Below are 20198 nucleotides of genomic sequence, written 5' to 3'. Positions count from 1 at the left end.
GATCTGAGCCCCACACTCCTGGAAGGGCCTAGGTGCAGGAGGCCTCAGCTCAGTGCGCAGCGCTCCCGACGGCTCAGCTGCCGGCTCAACTTGCGACGTCGCTGCTCCAGGCCGCGTTCCAGGCGCTCATCCTCCTCCAAAGCACTAGGGAGGAAGGGGGAGAAGTTACTCAGGGCCTTGGAGCAGCGGTGGGAGGAACCCCGAGGCCAGGCCCAGCTCCCCCAACCCCATCTCTCACATCCGTTCCTTGTGGTCCAGGTCCCGGACCAGCTCGTCCCGCTGGTTCACCAGCGACACCAGCTCCTCTAGCAAGAGCTGCTCTCGGTGCTGCTGCGCTGCGGTCTTCAGCCAGTCTGGGGATGGAGGTGGCTGAGGGTCAGGAGGCAGCAGATCGGGACCCACTCCCCCACCAGCTCTGAGACCCTGGCTCCCACCTTCAATGCCCAGCATCGCCCGAAGCTCCCGGCTCAGCAGCTCGAACCTCCGCTCCAAGTTCTGCTCCTCGATTCTGTGCGGTGGAGATGGGGGTCAGCTCAGGAGAAGGGGAGCAGAAGGGAATAATGCCAGATTCTGGCCACACCAATGGTGCCCACCATCCTTTAGCATCATATGCAGAGGCCCGCAGCAAGGGGGCACAGCCATGCCTGGGCTCAATCATTTTTCCTACCAATTTCTCCAGCCGCTGGGCACTTGGATGTATGTATTAAAGAATGGGCATTGTGATTGTACCCCTGTTCTAGAAAAAAATCCAGGGAGGGGGCTGAAGTAAGATAGTTCAGGGGTTAGAGGTTTGCCTAGAAGGTGGCTGACCCCAGTTCAGTCCCCAGTACCATAGTGTCTCATAATGTCTGCCCCAAGGCAGCCAGGAGTGCAAAGGTATGAGTAAGACTTGAACACAGAGGGGCTAGAGTGGTAATGCATTTGCCTTGCATGGGGGGCCAAACCAGGACGGGCAGTGGTTCACTCTCCGGCATTCCCCAAGCCTGTCAGGAGTGATTTCTGAGTGCAGAGCCAGGAGTAACCCCTGAGCATCACTGAGTATAACCCAAAACCAAAACAACAACAACAACAACAACAAAACCAAAAAAACCTGAGCATGGCCAAGAGTGGCACAAAATTAAAAACAAAACAAGGGGCCAGAGAGATGGCATGGAGGTAGAGGGTTTGCCTTGCATGCAAAAGGACGGTAGTTCGAACCCCGGCATTCGATATGGTCCCGAGCCTGCCAGGAGCTATTTCTGAGCGTAGAGCCAGGAGGAACCCCTGAGCGCTGCCGGGTGTGGCCCAAAAACCAAAAAAAAAGAAAAAAAGAAAAGAAAAGAAAAAAGAAAGGAATGAAAATAATCAAGAGAGCCCTGCACTTTTCCCCAAAGATCTCTGTAGAAAGAGCAAGACAACCATAGCTCTAAGCAAAGTAGCTTCAGATTCTCTCTGCTCTGCTGGCTGGGACGTGAGCTGGGAGCTGAGTCAGGGTGCAGCAGGCAGGGTGGGGCCCGGACAGGAGGGGGCCTGGCAGGGCAGGCCTGGACCTGAGGGGGGCCAGGATGTGAAAAGGCAGGTGGGGAACCGCCTGGACCAGAGAGGTGGGCGGGAGGGGCGGGGCCTGGGACTGGAGGCGGGGCCTAGACCTAACGGAGCTGGCCGGAGGGGCGGGGCCTAGGCTTGAGAAGCCGACTGCAGAAGGATGGTGGGCGGGGCCTGATGGTAGAAGGCGTAGTCTTTTAAGGGGCGTGGTATTGCGGGTGGGCGGGGCACTCACAGCAACTGCAACTGGTCCTGCCTGCGGATAAGCGCGTTCTTCTTGTTGACCAGCGTGAACCACTCCTGGATCAGCAGCTCCTCCTGCAACTTGTTGGCCCCTGTAGCGGGCGGCGACAGTTGTAAGCAAGCCTGCCACCAAGCTGGGTGTCTGGGGCAGGGCAGGCTGAATTGGGGAGGTGGAGCAGGCGGGGATCTACTTGCACGGGCATCCCCAGCTGCGTGCCTCCCAAGCCCGGCCAGGGTCAGGAAACTCTGGGTGTGTTTTGGGGGGGCTGCCCGCCTACCCGACTCCATCAGGCTCCTCAGCTGCGTCTCCACCTCAGCCGCCCGCCCGTCGATCTGCTGCTGCTCCTGCTCCAGCGCCTGCAGCTCTGCACACACGTACTGACTCGTGTCCTGGAACCGTTGCTGGGCACATGAGCGAGGGCCTCAGCCAGGGCCCGCCGAGGTGCACCCCAGCAGTGCTCCCCACCACCACCACCACCATTACTGCAGCTCTCCTTACCAGCCCAGCATCCTCTCCAGGACTTGGGGGCGTCTCCTCCAGTGGGGGGCTCCCATCTGCAGACAGAAACCAAGCTGAAACTCCCCCAGGGAAACCTCTCCCCACTGGGGAGCCCAGCTCCGGATGTGGGTTTCCACTGCTGCTAGATTACTCACCGTGGGCTGATTTCGGGTTCGGGGCTGTGGGGCAGCCAGGGTCAGAGCTGGGGTCAGGGCTGAGGCCTTCCTGTGGGGGAAGGGAGTTAGTGAGTCTCAGAGGGGTTCCCCACTGAGGAGCTACCTCTCCATTCTCAGGGGACAGAACTGCCCCCCAACACCCTCAGCTAAATAAAGCTCTTCCCCACAAAAAAAAACCCTGAGGTCTGGGCCCATCTCCTTCCATTCCTGGGGCCTCAAGGAGCTTCTTGTTTTTCGGGGAGCACACCTAGCAGTGGTCTAAAGATACACCCGTACTCCAGGGGGGCCTTGCAGTTGTTGGGGATCAAACCTGCACCCCTTTGCATATCTACCTGGCTTCCTCACGGGACTTCTGAGAGTAGGAGGTGGTGAGGGCTGTGAAGGGTTCTGTTAGGACTTCACCTCACCCTCCTGCTCCCTGGATCAATCCAGACTTTTATCACTAGTGCAGCCAAATCTGTCTGTCCCCCATCCTTGGCCGCCCTGAGTTGATTTTCTGTGTGGGCCATGAGCCTGCAGTGCCATCCTCTGGCCAACAGGGGCACCCTCCAGCTGAGCAATTCCCACTCTAGTTTGGCTATCACCATAGCCTCTGATGCACCCCATCTTGGCAACTTGCTGAGGCTGTGGGCTTTGGAAGTCCCTAACATTAAGCTTAGCTGATACCCAATATTTTTGGAGGGTAGCTTCACCTGTTGGTGCTCAGGGCTTACTTCTGGCTCTCTGTGCTCAGGGATCACACCTGGCGGCTTCAGAGAAACATATGTGATGCCAGGGATCGAACCCAGGTTGGTCAGGTGCAAGGCAAACACCCAACCTCTACTGTTCCATTGCTCCAGACCGAACCAGTTCCTCTTTGTGTGTGTATTGTTTCGTTTCCTTTAGGGACCACACCTGGCAATGCTCAGGGGTTACTCCTAGCTCTGCACTCAGCAATTACTCATGGCAGTGCTTAGGGACCATGGAGAATGATGGGGATCAAACCCAGGTTGGCCACGTGCAAGGCAAGCGTCCTATACACTCCCACGCTCTCTCCGGTCCCTACCCTGTTCCCTTTGAACAGGGTTCTGTCCTGATCACTTTTATCTGAGCAGGGGTCACTGCTATTATTGTGTGGGAGATGTGTCTAGTGGTGCTCTGGGACTAAGGGAGGAAGAACAGGATGCCCTCAGGCAAAGCCTGTGCTCCAGCCCAATCATCTTTTTCTTTTTTTAATGGGCCACACCGGGTGTTGCTCAGGAGTTACTCCTGGCTTTGTGCTCAAAAATCAACCTGGCAAGCTCAGGGGACCATATGGGATGCCAGGAATCGAACCTGAGTCCATTCTGGGTCACCTGAGTGCAAGGCAAATGCCCTACTTCTGTGCTATCGCTCAAACCCCCAATTAATTCTCCTTTTGTGTGTGCTCCAAAACACACCCTGTGAGGCTCAGGGGTTACTCCTGGCTATTCGCTCAGAAATCGCTCCTGGTTTGGAGGACCATATGGGGCATCTGGGAATGGAACCCCGAAGTCCATCCTAGGTCAGCGCGTGCAAGGTAAACGCCCTACTGCTTGCACCACCTGAATCTTATTCCTGCTGACAATGACACATGACACACCATTGAGCCATACTGCTAATCTCTGATGTTTTCTTGGAAACCACACCCGGCAGTGCTCCAGGGCTACTCCTGGCTCTGTGCTTAGGGTACCAGGGAATGAACAGGGATCAGCCATAGGGAAGGCAAGTTCCTTCACTCCTGTAAAACTCTCCAGTTCTGCTCTGGCATTTGGACCCATCTTCTCTACCCTCCTGACCACCCTTCCTTGTTACCCACACGCATTCATCTCAGAGAGACTGAGATGTCATGGGACCACATTCCCCACAAACCACTGCCCCAGGCCCTAGTCAGTGAGTGGTTTCCCCTTTTTTGCCACTATGCCCTCCTGCTGACTACCTCCAGTCACAATTGAGGGGGTTTCCTATAAAACCTTTCTCTGGGCCAGAGAGATAGCACAGTGGTTGGGCATCTGCCTTACAGGTGGACGGACAATGGTTCAAATCTCGGCATTCCATATGGTTCCCTGTGCCTGCCAGGAGCGATTTCTGAGCACAGAGCCAGGAGTAACCCCTGTGTGCCGCCGAGAATGACTCCCCCCAAAAAATACTGTCCCCTAATAGCATTGCTTGCCCTGCATAAACAAGCCCCAGCCTCAACTTTCATTGTCCTGAACCCCAGAAGACATGAGCCCTCATTCAGAGACAGCCTTTCAGGTCCACAATGGACTTCCTCAGCTGGGGCAGTGGGCACCAGGGACCCTCCAATCCAGGCCAGCGCTGCCTATTCCGCAGACTTCTTCACCCCACCCTAGTTGGGGCCTCTAGGTTTGCTGGCTTGCCCAATACCAGAAGTTGCCTCCCACCCAGAGGCGATCCCTGCTGACCTGGCTGGGCACAGAGCCCCAGCCCCTCCCCACCTCTAGATAGAAGAGGAACCCCTGGTCTTTTGCAGCACTTTGCTCCCCCATCTGCTCTTCCCAGGGGCCAGCAAACCCCAATAAGTCTCTGAGACCCGGAGGACTGCGGGGATTCTGGAATGGCATCTGAAAGAAATCTGGAGGTACTGAGGGCTGATTCTTGGCTCTGAATTTGGGGATCACTCCTGATAGAGTTCAGGGAACCATGTGGGATGCCAAGGATCAAATATCAGGCTAGGGGCCGGAGAGATAGCATGGAGGTAAGGCGTTTGCCCTTCATGCAGGAGGTCATCGGTTCGAATCCCGGCGCCCCATATGGTCCCCGGTGCCTGCCAGGAGCAATTTCTGAGCCTGGAGCCAGGAGAAACCCCTGAGCACTGCCGGGTGTGATCCAAAAACCACAAAAAACAAACAACAACAACAACAAAAAACTATCAAATATCAGGCTGGTTCCTACATGCAAGGCAAGCGCTTTACCTGTTTTACTACCTCACCAACTCCCCATTTTTAGTGGGGGGGGGGTCACACCTGGCAGTGCTTTGGCTTATTCCTCAGGGATCATGCCTCGCAGGACTAGGAAACCATATGGGATGATGGGGATAGAACCTAGCGCGCAAGGAAAGCACCCAGCCCACTGTGCTATCCTTAAGGCCCCTCCCTGCTCCCCAATTTTAATTTTGGACCGGGGCTTCTGGGCATGAGCCAAGGAACTCTGCTGCATTTGCATTTCACTCTGGGAGGGCCCAGAAAGTTAAGCAGTACCAAAGGCCACCCAAGTAGCAGGCAGCACTGGGTCCAGCAGAGGGCGCGGTCGAGTCTAGCCTTAGAACCCCAAACTAAGGCTGCCGGGAAGATGGGCCCTGAGATCCAGAAAACCAGGGAAGCCCTAGCACAGGAGGGGAGCTGACTCACCGCCCTGCAGGGATTCCAGCGCCTCTCTCCTCCAGCCTGGCCCAAATTCCCCTCAGATGGTTCCCTCCCTGAGCGCCTTTCCACCTGCTCAGCCGCACCCCAGCTTACAGGTGTCTGACCCCATCCCCCTCTAGAATTTGGGGAGTGCTCTGCAAGGGACCACCTCTCCCTGCCTAGGAAGATGGCTAGGTCAAGATAGGGAAGGGGCCTCCTCCAGTCCCTGGATCAAACAAAGCCTGGTGTGGGCCTGGCTTAGGAAATTCTCCTTTTCTTTGGTTTTGGGGCCACACCCAGCAATGTTCAGGGCTTACAGTTGGCTCTGCACTTGAAGACCAACCGCAGCAGTACTCAGGGGACTGTATGGGATGCCAGGGAATGAAGCCTGGTCAGCCACACACAACACAAATGTCTTCCACTGTGCTATCTATCATTCTGTTTGTTTCTGGTTTTTTTTTTTTTTTTTTTTTTGGGGTGGGGGCCACACCCAGAGGTTTCTCCTGGCTCTGTGCTCAGAAATTATTTCTGGCTTATGAAGCTATATGGGATGCCAGGGATCGAATCCAGGTCAGTCCCAGGTTGGCAAATCCCTACCACTGTGCTATCACTCGGGCCCCTCTCCTTTATTTGGTCTTTCTGTTCTTATCTTATTTGGGGGTGAAAGCCAGTGGTGCTCAGGGCCTGCTCCTGGCTCTGCACTCAGGGATCACTCTTGACAGGGCTATAAGGACTTATAGGGTGCCGAGAACTGAACCTGAGGGGGTCTTACCTGCTGTATATACTATGGCATGAGCCCCACACTCAAGGAGAAATTGCTTGGGCTCTCCCCTTTCCCTGGCACCTCATCCTAAAGACATCAGAACCACTGGCACCCACTAGGAAGAGGGGTACAAAGGCCTGGCCTAGGTGCCTGGCTCCAGTTCCAGCCTCTCCTGCCTGTCCCCTGGGTGCCTCCCCCCTCTCCTGCATAGTCTCCACTTCCGCTTTCTTAAGGGGCCCTCAGTGGAGAGACAGATCTCTGGAGTTCCCTGAGTGTACCCTGAGCCGTTCCAGGCTGCATATTTGCTTGGGCTGTGGCTCGCCTTGAGGTTCAACTCCGCCCTGTTTGCTCCTGAGAAACGCCGCCCCCTTGAGCCTAGAGCAAATGGAGGCCCTTCAGGAAAGGGCCTTTCCCAGGGGCCAGCGCCTTAGCACTGGGCATTTGCCTTGCATGCAGCTGATCCCTGGCAGGCAGCCCATATGGTTCCCCATAGAGTCCTCGGGAATCTGCTAGGAGTAATTTCTGGACACAGAGCCAGGAGTAACCCCTGAGCACTGTGGGGTATGGCTCAACCTCCCACGCTCCCTGCAAAAAACATAACCCTTTCGAATTTTTTTCCTTCCCTCCTTTCCTTAAAACTCGAAGGGAGGCTGAGGCAAGAAGGGGAGAGGGAGATGGGGAGAGAGGGGGAAAGAGAGAGTGAGGAGAGCGCACAGGAATAGTGGTGCTTTCTTGGCATTGGGCACTACAAACCAATCCCAAGCACCGTGTGGTTGATTCAGCCTGATTCTGGGCACCACATATGGCTCCCAATGCCAGGAGTCATCCCTGAGTACCACCTGATACGGCTTACAACACACCCCAAAAGGGGCTGAAGCTATAGCACAGTGGGTAGGGCATTTGCCTTGCACGCAGCTCCCCTGGATTTAATCCTCAGCATCCCATCTGGTCCCTGCCAGGAGTAATTTCAGAGTGCAGAGCCAGTTGTGACCCTGACACCCTGAAGTCTTCCAGAGTCCTGACATGGGGTTGAGGCAGGGTACACCCCCTCAGGTTGTCTCCCATCTCCAGATTCTTTTTTTTGTTTGTTTGTTTTGTTTTTGGTTTTTGGGCCACACCCGGTGGTGCTCAGGGGTTACTCCTGGCTGTCTGCTCAGAAATAGCTCCTGGCAGGCACGGAGGACCATATGGGACACCGGGATTTGAACCAACCACCTTTGGTCCTGGATCGGCTGCTTGCAAGGTAAACGCCGCTGTGCTATCTCTCCGGGCCCCATCTCCAGATTCTTAATTTGAGAAAGGAGACCCGAGAACTCAAGGGACTGGGGTATGGGCCCTGCATTCTGAGGCTTCTTGGGGTTTAGAGACCCTACCTCCAGCCCACCTCCATCCTGCAGGACAGGAGTGGCTGAAAGACACTTGGAGGAAGAAATGACACACTCCACTTTAAGAGATGCCCAAAGGGCTGAGTTCAGATCCCGTGAGAGCTTAAAATCTAGCCACTAAAAAAATAAAATCCAGCCTCAAGTACTGGGTTTTGTGGGGTGAGCTCCCCGTCCTTCCCATGAACAAAGTCCCAGGGCCAGAGCGCTGGCACAGCAGGGAGGGCTTTTGCCTTGCATGTGGCCAACCTGGGTTCAATCCCCAGCATCCTGTAGGGTCCCCTGAGCCCTGCCATGAGTAAGCCCTGAGCATCACCGGGTATAGTCCCCCCAAAAAGAGGCAAAGTCGCAGCACACCTTAGTCTGCTCTGGCTGCTGGTACTCTTCTGGGTTCTTGGGTCCCCCACCTCCCAGCACCCACCTGCCCTCTGCGGCGTGCTCCCACCTCCCAGCACCCCACCTACCCCAGCCACAGCTCCGGGCTCGGCCTCATCCACGGAGCAGGAGCTGACACTCCGCACCCGTGACCTTCGCTTCTTCAACCCGTCGGCGTCGCGCACATGGGAGAAGCAGCCGTGGGCGCGGGGCGGGGGCACCGGGCCGGCCTCCCCGTTCACCGACGGGCGCCGCAGCTTCACGCTGGCCACGCTGCCGGGCACCCCGGCCCCGTTCAGCAGCCCTTCGGCGGGCGAGTCCGCAGGAAGAGCCTCCAGGGCGGCCTGCGAAGGGTCCTTGGCCGGGGGCGGCGGGGGGTCCATGGAGGGAGCTTTTGGGGGCTCCTTGGTGGGGGATTTTGGGGTGTCCTTGGTAGAGACTTTTGGAGGTTCCTTGGCAGAGGCTTTTGGGGGCTCCTTGGAAGGAGGCAGCGGGGGCTCCTCGGTGGGTGTTTTGGGGGGCCCCTTGGTGGAGGCTTTTTGGGGGTCCTGGGCAGGCGCTGCAGGGACCCCCGCCGTGTCCAAGTGGCTCTCGGTCTGTGCTGACTTGGGCGGTTCCTGGGGCGACTCAACCCGGTGCTCCCGCAGCCGCTGGGCCAGGTGCCCGGTGTCCAGGGGCGCGGCTGGGCCGGGCGGGGTGGCCACCCGGTAAGTGCCCGCGCCGCCCCCGCCCTCCAGCTGCACCAGCTGCAGCTCCTGGCCCGTGCAGAAGGCGCGGATCTGGCACAGGTAGGTCATGACGATGAGTTTGTCCGGCACCGCCAGCAGCACCATGTCCGCGGGGTCCAGCAGCCGCGACACGCCCAGCGCTGCGAAGGCATCGAAGGCCTGGAAGTGGGGGAGCAGGGGTGGGTCAGCGCCCCTGTGGGGTTTGCAATAACGACGCCTGGGGGTATCTAACTACTGCACCCGCATGCTCCTCGTTTCCCCGAAACTACACACCAATGGGAGGTGTTGGGGGGAAAATCATTTAGGAAAAATAAGCATGTTTACATTAAAAAATAAAAAAGCTGGGGGGCCCGGAGAGATAGCACAGCGGTGTTTGCCTTGCAAGCAGCCGATCCAGGACCAAAGGTGGTTGGTTCGAATCCCGGTGTCCCATATGGTCCCCCATGCCTGCCAGGAGCTATTTCTGAGCAGACAGCCAGGAGTAACCCCTGAGCAATGCGGGGTGTGGCCCAAAAACCAAAAAAAAAAATAAAAAAAAATAAAAAAGTTTGGGGCCGGGCGGTGGCGCTGGAGGTAAGGTGCCTGCCTTGCCTGCGCTAGCCTAGGACGGACCGCGGTTCGATCCCCCGGCGTCCCATATGGTCCCCCAAGAAGCCAGGAGCAACTTCTGAGCGCATAGCCAGGAGTAACCCCTGAGCGTCACAGGGTGTGGCCCCAAAACCAAAAATAAATAAATAAATAAAAATAAAAAAGCTGGGGCTGGAGAGATAGCACAGCAGTAAGGTGTTTGCCTTGCAGAAAGATGGTGGCTCGAATTCCGACATCACATCCCATATGGTCCCCTGAGCCTGCCGGGGGCAATTTCTGAGCATAGAGCCAGGAGTAGCCCCTGAGCGCTGCCAGATGTGACCCAAAACAAAACAAAACAAAAAACAGTTTGGATAAAAACAAGCAGGTTGAGTAGAGGCTTCCAAGGACTGGAAGGCAAGGTTTCCATGTAAAACCCCAGGCCTGAGGGCTGGAGCAATAGCACCATAGGAAGGGTGCTGCAGACCTGGGATCAATTCCCCAATCCTAGAGTGATTTCTGAGCGCAGGTACTTTTTTTTTTTAATGATATGGGCACCACAAAAAGTGAGTAAAAAAGGAAAGGGGATGGAGAGGTGCAGGAACCATAGCACAGCTGGCGTTTGCCTTGCACACAGCTGACAGAGGTTCCATCCTCTATATGCTATAAGGTCCAGAGCCTGCCATGAGTGATCTTGAATAAGCCCTGAACGCCACGGGGTGTGGCCCAAACAAAACAGAACAATACTAAGAAAAGAGTGGTGAGAGAGAAAGCACAGTGGGTGTTTAACCTCATTGCAGACAATTAGTTTAATTCCCAGCATCTCACACGGACCCTGAGCCCTGCCGAAAGTGACCCTGAAGCAAGGTATAACCCCAAGGCCAGCCACCCCACAAAAGAAAACGTAAAACATGGGTGAGGCAGATGGCTCAAAGGCCTGGGGGTCACACCCTAGGAGCCACCCCCCGAGTATTTGCACTCAAACTAGCTGAAGCACCCTAAAGTGTGGTCCAAACCCCTCCCCTGGATAACCAAAAACAAGCATCTAAATAAACTGAGACAAGCAAACACCCAAAGGAGCAAATGTAGGAGCAGAGCTGGGGTACTACCACTTAAACTACCCCTTGCCCCCATAGAGACTGATCCCAAATTTGAGCCTCCAACCTGCTTCCAAGGCCTCCCCACCAGAACTCACTCCTGGCCAAGTGGTACCAGTGGTAGGCACTGCCCCGGCTTTGCGAGGAAGAAGCCATGGGTCTGCCCCTGGCCTGGAACCCTCCAGCCCCGGAACAGACACCCTGATACCTACCTGCTTATTGTTCTGTTTGATGTTGAGCGGGTCCAGGGAGGTATAGTCACTGCAGAGAGGGCGGTCAGTGGGGCTGGCACCCTACCCCCCCACTCTCTTCCGGCCCCTCCAGTTCCCCAAGGCTCACATCTTGTCTGGGTAGAAGTGGTGCAGGATGGCACAGAAGGCCAAGCCGTTGCGCCAGGAGGTGGTGAAGTTGGTGACCCGGATGCCCCGGTAGCCGGCAGTGACCTGCTGACACCACTCCAGCAGGGACTGGCTGGAGTTCAGGGGGGCAGCAGCCGTCTGGGGGGACACAAGGATGGGAGTATGGGGGTCCTGCCTACCCTCTACCCCTGGGGCACCAAACTGTGGCAGCTCCGAGTTTGCCAAGGTCCCCAGGGGACCCTACCAGAGGCCTTGAAGAGTGCAGGCAAATAGGGGGGGGGGTTCTAACTCTAAGGATGACCTACTAGACTAAGATCACCTCAAAGGTCAGCAGACCCCAGGCAAGATTCACAGCAGCCACCCTCAAGGCCGGCCCCCAAAGTCACTCATGCAGCCCAGGGAAGTCAGGCAGAGAACTGGAGCACCCCGAAACACGAGGGAACAAAGGGCGGCAGCACACGAGGTGGTCCATGCAGAGAGGCAGCACCTGGTCCCGGTGTCCAGCCCTACCTGGCTGCCCGGCGGCTGCCCGTCTTCTTCAGCCTCCTCCGGGAAACGGGCCACCTGAGCCCCAATCCCGCTGGCCTCGGGGGGAGTGTCTAAGGCCCCAGATTCTGCTTCTTGGGGCTCAGAAACACCAGTGTGGCTCTCGGGGAGCCCTGGTACTTCTCTCTCTCCTTCCTGGGCCCCCGAAGCCCCAGGTTCGGTCTCAGAAACCCCAAAATCACCAGCCTCCACCTCTGGGGCCCTCAAAACTGTGCCCTTGACTCCCTTGGGCTCTAAAACCCCATGTTTTGTGAACAGGGTCCTTGGAGCAACCTCATCTCTGGGTGGGCCCCCAACCCCAGTCTCTGCCTCGTAGGCCCCCACTATCTCAGCCTTTACCTCCTGGGCATCAGTGATCTTGGTTTCTGTCGGGTGGGTCCCCAGGCCCTCTGCTTCTGGCCCCAAGGCCCCCACTTTTGTCTCTTGAACATCAGACGCAGCTTCTGTCTCTGAGCCTGCAGCTGAGGTCTCCTTGCCCCCCAGTAGCTGAGATCCTGACAACTCACCTTCTTCCCTGTGGTTCCCCGAATCCCCATCTTCTGGCTCCTGTATCTCAAGTCCCTGAGCTCCTGCTGATTCCTTGTCTGTGCCTGGGCCTTCTGAACCCCCAGCTGTCACCTCTTGGGTCCCCAATATCCTAGCTTCTGTTCTCTCAGCTTCCAACCTGAGTCCCCCAGCATGCTCTAGCTTAGGCTCCTGGGCTCCTGTGACCTCAGGTGGCATCCCTGAGACCTCTGAAGCCCCCACCTCCCTCTCCTGGGCTCCCCGTATCTCAGTCTCTGCTTCTGGCACCCTGGAGCCCCCCAGCCCATTCTCATGGGATCCTGATGCTCCAGATTCGGCCACCGCTGTGGCTGTCCTCAGTGCCTCTGACCTACCAGACGGGGTCCCCTGCAACTCAGGCCCTGCCCTTTGAGTCTCTGTATGCAGCACCCCGAAACTCCCGGCCTCTGGTTTCTGGGTCTCCCGTTGCTCAATCTCTACCACTTTGGCCTCAGCTTTGGCCTCCACCTCTTCTTCCTCTTTCCCCTGACCCCCTGATTTCACTGCCCTTATCTCCTGAGTGCCCTGGTCCTGGGACTTTGCTCCCAGTACCCCGGGGTCACTTTCACTTGCTTCACAGACCCCTGAGCCCCTGGACTCTGCCCCCTGGTCAGCTGCGCTGGGGGATCCCTGAGACCAGCTCATCTGGGGCCCAGCATTGGCTGATGTGACAGGGTGGCTTTGCCCTAGGCCTGTCCCCCCAATATCCAGGGCTCTGCCCTGGACCTCTGAACTCTCTCTCTCCTGCTCTGCATCTGCTCCGGCTCCCTGGGGGTCACCCACAAGCCCAGAGGGCCCTGCAGGTGGTGCTGGGGGTGGCCTCAGCACTGGGGATCCCTCGCCCTGTCTCCTAACCCCCAGCTTCCCATGAGATACCCTGGGAGGGGCCTCAGGGGCTCCCCTGAGTCTTGACTCTGGTGACACCCCTGTAGCCATAGCACTTTTGACACTGGGGAGTCCCGCCTTTGACCCCGTCTCCGTGTCCATTGGGCTAACGGCCAAATTCCAGCCAGGACCTCCAGCGAGAGCCTCGGATGCCTCGGATCCCTGCCCTCTGGCCTCAGGGGGTTGACCAGCACCCCACTCCTCAGCCCAAGTCCTCTGCCCTTTTTCTGAGGGGCTCAAAGTGGGGCCCAGACTGGCTCCTGGTGCCTCTGGCCTTTCCTGGGGGTTTGTCTTGCTGGGCATCTCCCCAGCACATTCCTCTCCTTCTGGGGGAGCCTCGGAGACTTTGGGGGCCAGCTGCTGCTCCCTTCGTGGGATGGAGGGGCAGGGGGCATCAGGACCTTTCCGGAGCCTTGGGGCTGGGCGTGGCTGTCCTGAGGACCTGTGGAGAAAGAAGGAGTGCTGAAGAAGGGACTGATTCACCCAGCGCACCCCCCATTTCAGACTCCCCTTCTGGTGGCCAGCACACTTGCCAGATGGTGGTGGTAGTGGGTGTTTCCAAAGCTCACCTTATCTCTGGTGGGGTCCCTGGGGGCCCGGGGGTCTCAGGCCCCACCTGGCCCCCTGCCACTGCGGCTGGTTCTGAGCCCAGGCCCCGGGAGGCCCTGCTGGGCGGCGCAGGGACACTCACGGGGGCTGGGCTGGCTTCCTCAGGGCCAGAGGGGCTGGCAACTGGGGGGGACAAAGAGGGGGTGACACTAAGGCCAGGCCCTGTCACAGAGGACCTGGTGCCACCACCCCCACCCTACCTGGGCCTCACCTGCCTGACGAGGCGATGTCTGGCCCTCTTCCTCCACTTTACCGAGGGTCTTCAGTCCTCGAGAAGGATCAGGGGGAGCTGCGGATTGGGGTGTCTAGTCAGCTCAGGGCTGCAAAGCTCGTCCGACCCCACTCCCCTCCAGAGGGTTCAGCCTACCTGGGATACGCCCCAGCTTTAGGGCAGCGCCCCTGCCTGCAGAACAGTCCCATAGATGCAGAGAGAGACAGAGAGACAGAGACAGGGAGAGACAGGAGAGACAAGAAACAATCCACGAAGGACCCAGAACAGAGAGGCTGAGAGAGGGGTGAGGAGCTGCAGACTCAGCCCAACTCACTCAGGGCACCCACAAAAGTGGGAGGAGCCCATCAGGGTGCAAACAGGGTGCAGGAGGTGCCTGCAGGCCTCTGGGGAACACATTTGTCCCACCCAGAGCTGGGCAGAGGTCATGATCTCCCAGGGGGAACATGGTTGGCCTTTCCCAGCACCCCAAGGTCTTGGCAAGCCCTAATCCACCAAAAGCTGTGGGCATACCTGGCTGGGCACCCCGGGCCCGACTCTCGGTCTCCTCGTCACTCTCGATGAAATCATCCAAGTTGCCCACGTCACTGGCCTTCACGCTCATGAGGCTGGCCAGACTCTGCATGTCATCATCCCTGGTGGGAATGGGGCAAGGTTAGGAAGGGCATGGCTTGGCACGGTGGGGCGGGGCTTATGATGGCATGGGCATGATTGGGCGTGGCCTGGCACAGTGAGCGTGGCCAGACAATTGTGGGTGGGACATGTCCGAATCAAGTGGGTGGAGCCAGGCATGATGGATGTGGTGCGGGCGGGGCTGAGTATGACAGATGGGCGTGGTCATGTGCGAGTAGGCGGGACCTGATGCGATGGGACTTGGCTGGGTTGGTTGGGCGTGGTCTTATGGTGATGGGCGTGTCTGGGTTGCGAGGGGGGGCCTGGTCAAGAAGGATGTGAGAGGCATGGCCTGACAAGGTGGGCTGAGTGTGGACGTGGCAGGGCCTCGGGGCAGACAGGGCAAGATCGGGGGCATGGAGGGCACTCACGTGGCTCGGCCCTCCCGCAGCAACACCCCGGACAGCGTCAGGCTCAGCTCTGCCTGCACCACCTTCACCGACTTGGGCTTCAGCCGCAGTCGCAGGGGCACCTGGGCGGGCACGGGCCCTGCGTGGCGGGCCAGGTCCACGTCGGCCGTGGCCAGCACCTTCCGCTGTCCCTTGGATTCCTGGGGGGTGGATAATAACATCAGGGGGGGACTGTCCTGTTGTCACCCCAGGTACCAGGCCCCAGCTTGTCCCCGACACTCACATTCTCAATAATAAACGTCCATTCTTTGGATTCATACTGTTCCACATGGGGATCCTGGAAAAGGGGGACACGGGTGAGCTCACAGACTGCTCGGATGGGGGGCAACAAGGGAAAGGGTACTGACTGGGGGTGGGGCCCTGCTACATCTATTCTCCTGGGTGTCTCCTGATGCTGCTTCCCTTTTCTCTTGGTGCTGGCAAGTGCCACCTCCTCTAAGGAGACCTCCTGGGTTGGGCCTCCTTCCACTAGCTACCCCCACACCCACCACAATCCTTCCTTTTACCCCTCTATGCTTTCCTCTTTGGGCAGGTTCTTGGATTTGCAATCACCCATCCCTCATCTAGGTGGAGCGTGGGGGGCTGGAGACTTACCCTGTAGAGGGTCACAGATATGTCCACATTCTCGGGGACCATCCACACCACGGTGCCCCGGTACGGGTTCTGGATGCCAGGCTGCCAGCTGTGGGGCTGCAACAGGTGGTCAGGGCCTCCTCCCCCAAACCTGAACTCACCCCTCATGCCCAACCCGACCCTATCTTTCCCACCTCCCATGGAATCTAGCCCGAACTTGACTCCACCACCCAACACCTGTTCTCCAGTCCCCTCCAACACACACACCCCCCAGCTGATCCCCTACATCAGTCTCACCTTGGAGCAGATACGCCGGTTCCGCCGGGTCCACACCACCACCAGCTTATCAGGTTGCCTGGGTGGGAAAAATGGGCAGAGGTGCTCAGTAAGGGACCCCCTAGGTCCCCATCTTCCCCAGGTCTTTTCTGCCATAACCCCTTTCCCCCACAGAGGCCCTGAAAGCCCCTTATCTGGGGTAACCAGGAGGAGGGTGGAGCCGCGCAGGCTGGGTGGGGGCAGAGGGCAAAGGCGCAGGCAGGCAGGGGCCATCATGAGGGACAGGGAACTGGACATGTAGGGACAGAGGCTGGGCTCAAAGAGGACACCAGAGAAGGCTGAATCACTCTAGCTGATCCCACAGGGTCTGACCTCCAGGCCAAGAGGAAGCTTCTAGACCCTGCAGGCTGGGATGTCCCAGAACACAGTTCATGGTCATGGGGTAGAAGGTGGCGGAGTGGGGGAAGCTCCTTGATGCTGGGGGTCTGGCATGTGCCCTGTGAGGCCCAAGGGGAAGCCAGGACCCTGGACAAACCATCATGGCAACATGGGGCCTGACAACCAGGGGCACTGGGAAGCTCTCCAGAAGGTCTCAATTAAAATGAATCACAGGGCTAAAGCAATAACATAGCAGGGAGGGCACTTCTCCAGGTTCGATCTCGGGCATCCCAGATGGTCCCCTGAGCACAGAGTCAGGAGTAACCCTTGAGCATCACTGGGTGTGGCCTCGAAGCCAAAAAAATATATACAAATAAAAAATAACAGACTGGACTAAACATGCTGGACTGATGGGAAGGGGGGCAGAGAGATCTGAGGGGACCAACTGTGAGAGGACAGAGTGGGGTTTGTAGCTCAGAGGAAGTGCTGACCCATGGTCAGGGTCTTAAGACAGGTGAGTTCCCCTGATACCCTAACTCTGAGCATGTACGGGTCCTCTGGGCGGTAGCAGCTCCAGGACACTCAATTGGGAGTTCCTGAGCTGGGAGAAAAGCTTGAGGAGGGGTATCCCCAGTTGCCAAGGTCACTGGCTGTGCCTACAGCCCTCTTGGCTGGGCTGAGCTGGGCCTTTCCAGAAAGGGGAAGGAGCTAGCCCCGAGGGGCAGGCGCGCCCTGACTCAGGCCAAGGACACGCCTTCATGCCCGGCCCGACCCAGGAGCTGACCTGGGCAGGGGCAGCCTCCAGCCTGGACTCTGGGAGCCCTGCCCACCCCTCAGCGCTGACTCAGAGCCCGATGCCCACACCCGGGCCTGCTCCTCAGGTCTGTTGCCCAGTGGCCCAGGGGCCCCACCCCATGCCAGTGCGGAGGCCAGAGGCCAGAGTTCAATTCCCAGCTAGACACATGTCTGCCACCAGCCCTGCCTTCTGGTGGGGGGGGGGGGTCCCCCTAACGGAATGCTAGCCAGCGTAGCTCAGGAAAGGCCACCAATCCTCATTTCTCTGTTTGGGGACACTAGGGCCCCTTCCTGCCACCCCAGCAGCCTCCACCCCCCGGGGAGCCTAAATTTAGCCCCGCCTGGCCAGAGAGGCGCACACAGCTGTGCCCTAATCCAGCCAGGGCAGCCGACAGCAGACAGCACGTATATTTAGGGTGTGACGCAGGGCCCCGGGCAGCTGTGGGCAAAAGCAGGACTGCCTGGGGCCAGGCCCGCTCTGCCAGGCTCGGGACCCGCAGGCCCGCACAGGGCCCTCAGCCCTCTTAAAACTGTTCCCGCCTCCCTCCACATCCCTGCCAGCGCTCAGTTTCCCCTTTTAAGGACATGCAAAGGCTTTCCCAGCTGCCCAGGGCCCCACTCCAGCTGGGGAGGGGGGTTCCCCTGGATCAAGGGCGGTAAGGGAAGAGGTAACAACACCCTTGTTCCTGGCGGGGCTCGGTCCCCTGGGGGCGTCCACTCGGGGAGAGCATCAGACACCCCGGAACTTGCGCCTTGGCCCAAGCACCCCATCACTGTTGGGGCGCCAAGCAAGGCCCGGGCGCAGTGATTCTCCGCAGCTCCAAGCTGCCTCCCAGGCCTGGGTCCTCACCTCGACACCCCCGAAAAGCCGCCCCAAGTGCAATGCAAGGGCACTTCGGGGGCGTTCACGTCTGGGCCCAGGTTGGGGTGGGGGGAGCCCTCTAAGCGCCTGTCTGGGGAGGCGGGATCATTTCCTAGCAGCTGGGGTGCGGGATGCGGGGGGCCCGGGCCCCCTACTCACCATTTCTTGGAGCACTCGACCACCAGCTCGTGGTAACAGGCCACGAACTGGAACTTGGCGGCCCGTTTGCCCACGCGCTGCAGGCGCTTCCACACCGAGGTCATGGTCCCCGCACGCACCGCACCCCGCTTCTCAGACGCGGGGCTCCCGCGGGGCGGCGATCGCGGGTCGGGGCCGGCTCCCCATGGGCTCCGGTCCGTCCGCCCCGTCCGGGCCGAGTGTGTTGCGGCTCGCAGCGAGCGGGGCCCCGCCGGGCCGGGTCGGGTCGGGTCGGGGTGGCAGAGCGCAGCGGCCGGCGAGCGCGCCGTTTCCTGGAGCCGCACCCCCGGCGGCCTGGCTGGGTCGGGCCGGGCCCGGGCCGGGGCTGGGCGGGGCGCCGAGGGGGCGGACCCGGCGGGGCAGGGCTGAGGCGGAGCGGGCTGGCCCGGCTTCCGGGGCTGCGGGGGTCACCGTTTGGGTCGGGGTGGTCCCGGGGATGGTTGGGGGGAAGATGCGCCCTGAGCGCCCCTTGGAGGTGCAGGGCCCAGCGGGCCACCCCCTTCCTGCCGACGCCCTGGACGGCGCGTCCCGGTGGCCCCCAAGTTACAAGCTGGGGAAACTGGGACCCAGAAAGGGGAAGCGGCCCAGTGCGGTGGGGCGCAGGGCGGAGATCTGCCAGAGTCCGCGGTCTCGTCCAAGGGGTGAGGTCAGGTGCCCACACTGACCATCCACCCACCCACCAGCCCTTCCCAGAATTAGCTCAGCCTCCAGCTCAAACCCTCAGCCCCAAACCCCCCTGCAGGTAGCTCGCCGTGAAGTGCTCGCCAGGAGCCTCTGCCTCAGTTTCTAGCTCTGTACAATGGGAACAGTGTCGGTGGCCCTGGACATCACTCCGTAAGACAGTTATGCAGCGCGCAGACGTCTCCGATAGTGAGGCCTGTTATCAAAGCCGATCGCCGACAGCCCTGGGCAGCCAGCCCGAACCCTTGTTGACTCTCCCCGAGGCAGGGGCGGGGCCGGATTAAGGTCCTTATCGCCTTCCTCGCCAGCTGGGAGGCTGCTCAGGTGTCAGGCCCAGTTAGAGACCCGGCCCTGGGGTAGCGCATCATCCCGGTGCGTCCTCCCAGCCCGAGTGGGGCAAGGTTTAAGGGGGCTGCATGGGCGATCTGCTTAAACGGGGCCTGGTGAGCTGCTGCCCGCGCCAGTCAGCTGTTTTGGCCTCTCGCAAGGAGCGATTGAGCGGGGCTCAAGGATGATGAGCTGCTGGCGAGCAAACTCAGCCTCAGGAAGTTGTGGTGGAGATGGGGAGGCAGGGAGGGGGGACTGGGCATGGTCCCCAAGCTTTCAGGCTTCTTGTGGTGGGCCTCACACCTGGCGGGAAGGCCCGTTTCCTCTAGTGCCTATAGACTTGAGTTGTGATTGGGGGAGTTGGTGCAGGTGGCCCATGAGGCTTAAGGCACCCGAAGGGTGAGTGTCTGGCATCTCAGGGATCCCCCGTGGATGCCACAGTGCAGCTGAGCCCTCCTCCGTCACCCCCTCCAGGTGTACATAGGTTTCACCCAGTCTGGGCTCTGCAGTGCTTCTCCCCCGCCCCCAGGCCCTTCCCGGAGGCGCCTTCCCGCCGAGCTGCAGGCTCAGGGCCCCACTGGGCTCTGGCCCACACATTTCCTGTGACGCCCCAAGCCGGCCCCTCTCCAGTGGAAAGTTTCTCTCCTCGAGATGGGCGGCTCCTTCTTCCTTCCCTGCTAGCCGGGAAAGCCCAGAACAAGGGGGTGGGGGTGTCCCCCAGGCCTCCAGCTCCAGGAAGGGAAGTGACTCGCTTGAAGTCACCCAACCTGGGACCTTGGAGACTGAGGGCCCTGATGCCACCCCTTTTCCTTCACTCGGGGAAACCGATCGCCACCTGCTGGCAGAGCCTGGACAGCACTAGCCGGAAACCACCGTCCTCCCGGCCCCAGAGGCAGAACACAGGAAGGTGAAAGAGTATTTATTTATTCAAACCAGAGCCCGGAGAGGCTGAGCCTTAAATATCCAGCATGAGGGGCCGTGTCTGGCCGGCTGTTGGGGGGTGGTGGTGCAGGAGGGACCCACCGAGTCCCTGTGTAGGGCTGGGGGGCCTGAGGGCCAGAGATGGGAGGGCCCTGAGCCAGTAGCTGCTAGGAGCAGCAAGAAAGGGCAAGGGTAGGGGCTAGGCACACACCCTAATT

The 20198-nt window shown here is 59.2% G+C and overlaps 1 protein-coding gene across 1 annotated transcript; it reads right to left on the bottom strand.

Annotated features, from left to right (window-relative positions):
• Positions 1-35: 35 nt before the first annotated feature.
• EHBP1L1 (EH domain binding protein 1 like 1) lies at positions 36-18235 on the bottom strand. The gene is made up of 18 exons (XM_049780121.1): positions 18013-18235; positions 15840-15897; positions 15564-15659; positions 15193-15246; positions 14931-15109; positions 14401-14522; positions 13870-13947; positions 13741-13781; positions 11056-11213; positions 10929-10977; positions 8414-9211; positions 2422-2491; positions 2267-2322; positions 2046-2169; positions 1760-1859; positions 435-508; positions 239-353; positions 36-144 (listed from the first exon to the last, which is right to left on the bottom strand). Exons 1-18 carry the CDS (start codon positions 18114-18116, stop codon positions 45-47), a joined length of 2376 nt encoding a protein of 791 aa, XP_049636078.1. The 5' UTR covers positions 18117-18235; the 3' UTR covers positions 36-44.
• Positions 18236-20198: the final 1963 nt, after the last annotated feature.

This window comes from Suncus etruscus, chromosome 9 (genome assembly GCF_024139225.1).
Source record: "Suncus etruscus isolate mSunEtr1 chromosome 9, mSunEtr1.pri.cur, whole genome shotgun sequence".
NCBI classification, from domain to species: domain Eukaryota; kingdom Metazoa; phylum Chordata; class Mammalia; order Eulipotyphla; family Soricidae; genus Suncus; species Suncus etruscus.
Note: the sequence above shows the minus strand (reverse complement) of the source record. Positions and strands in the feature narration are given on the sequence as shown.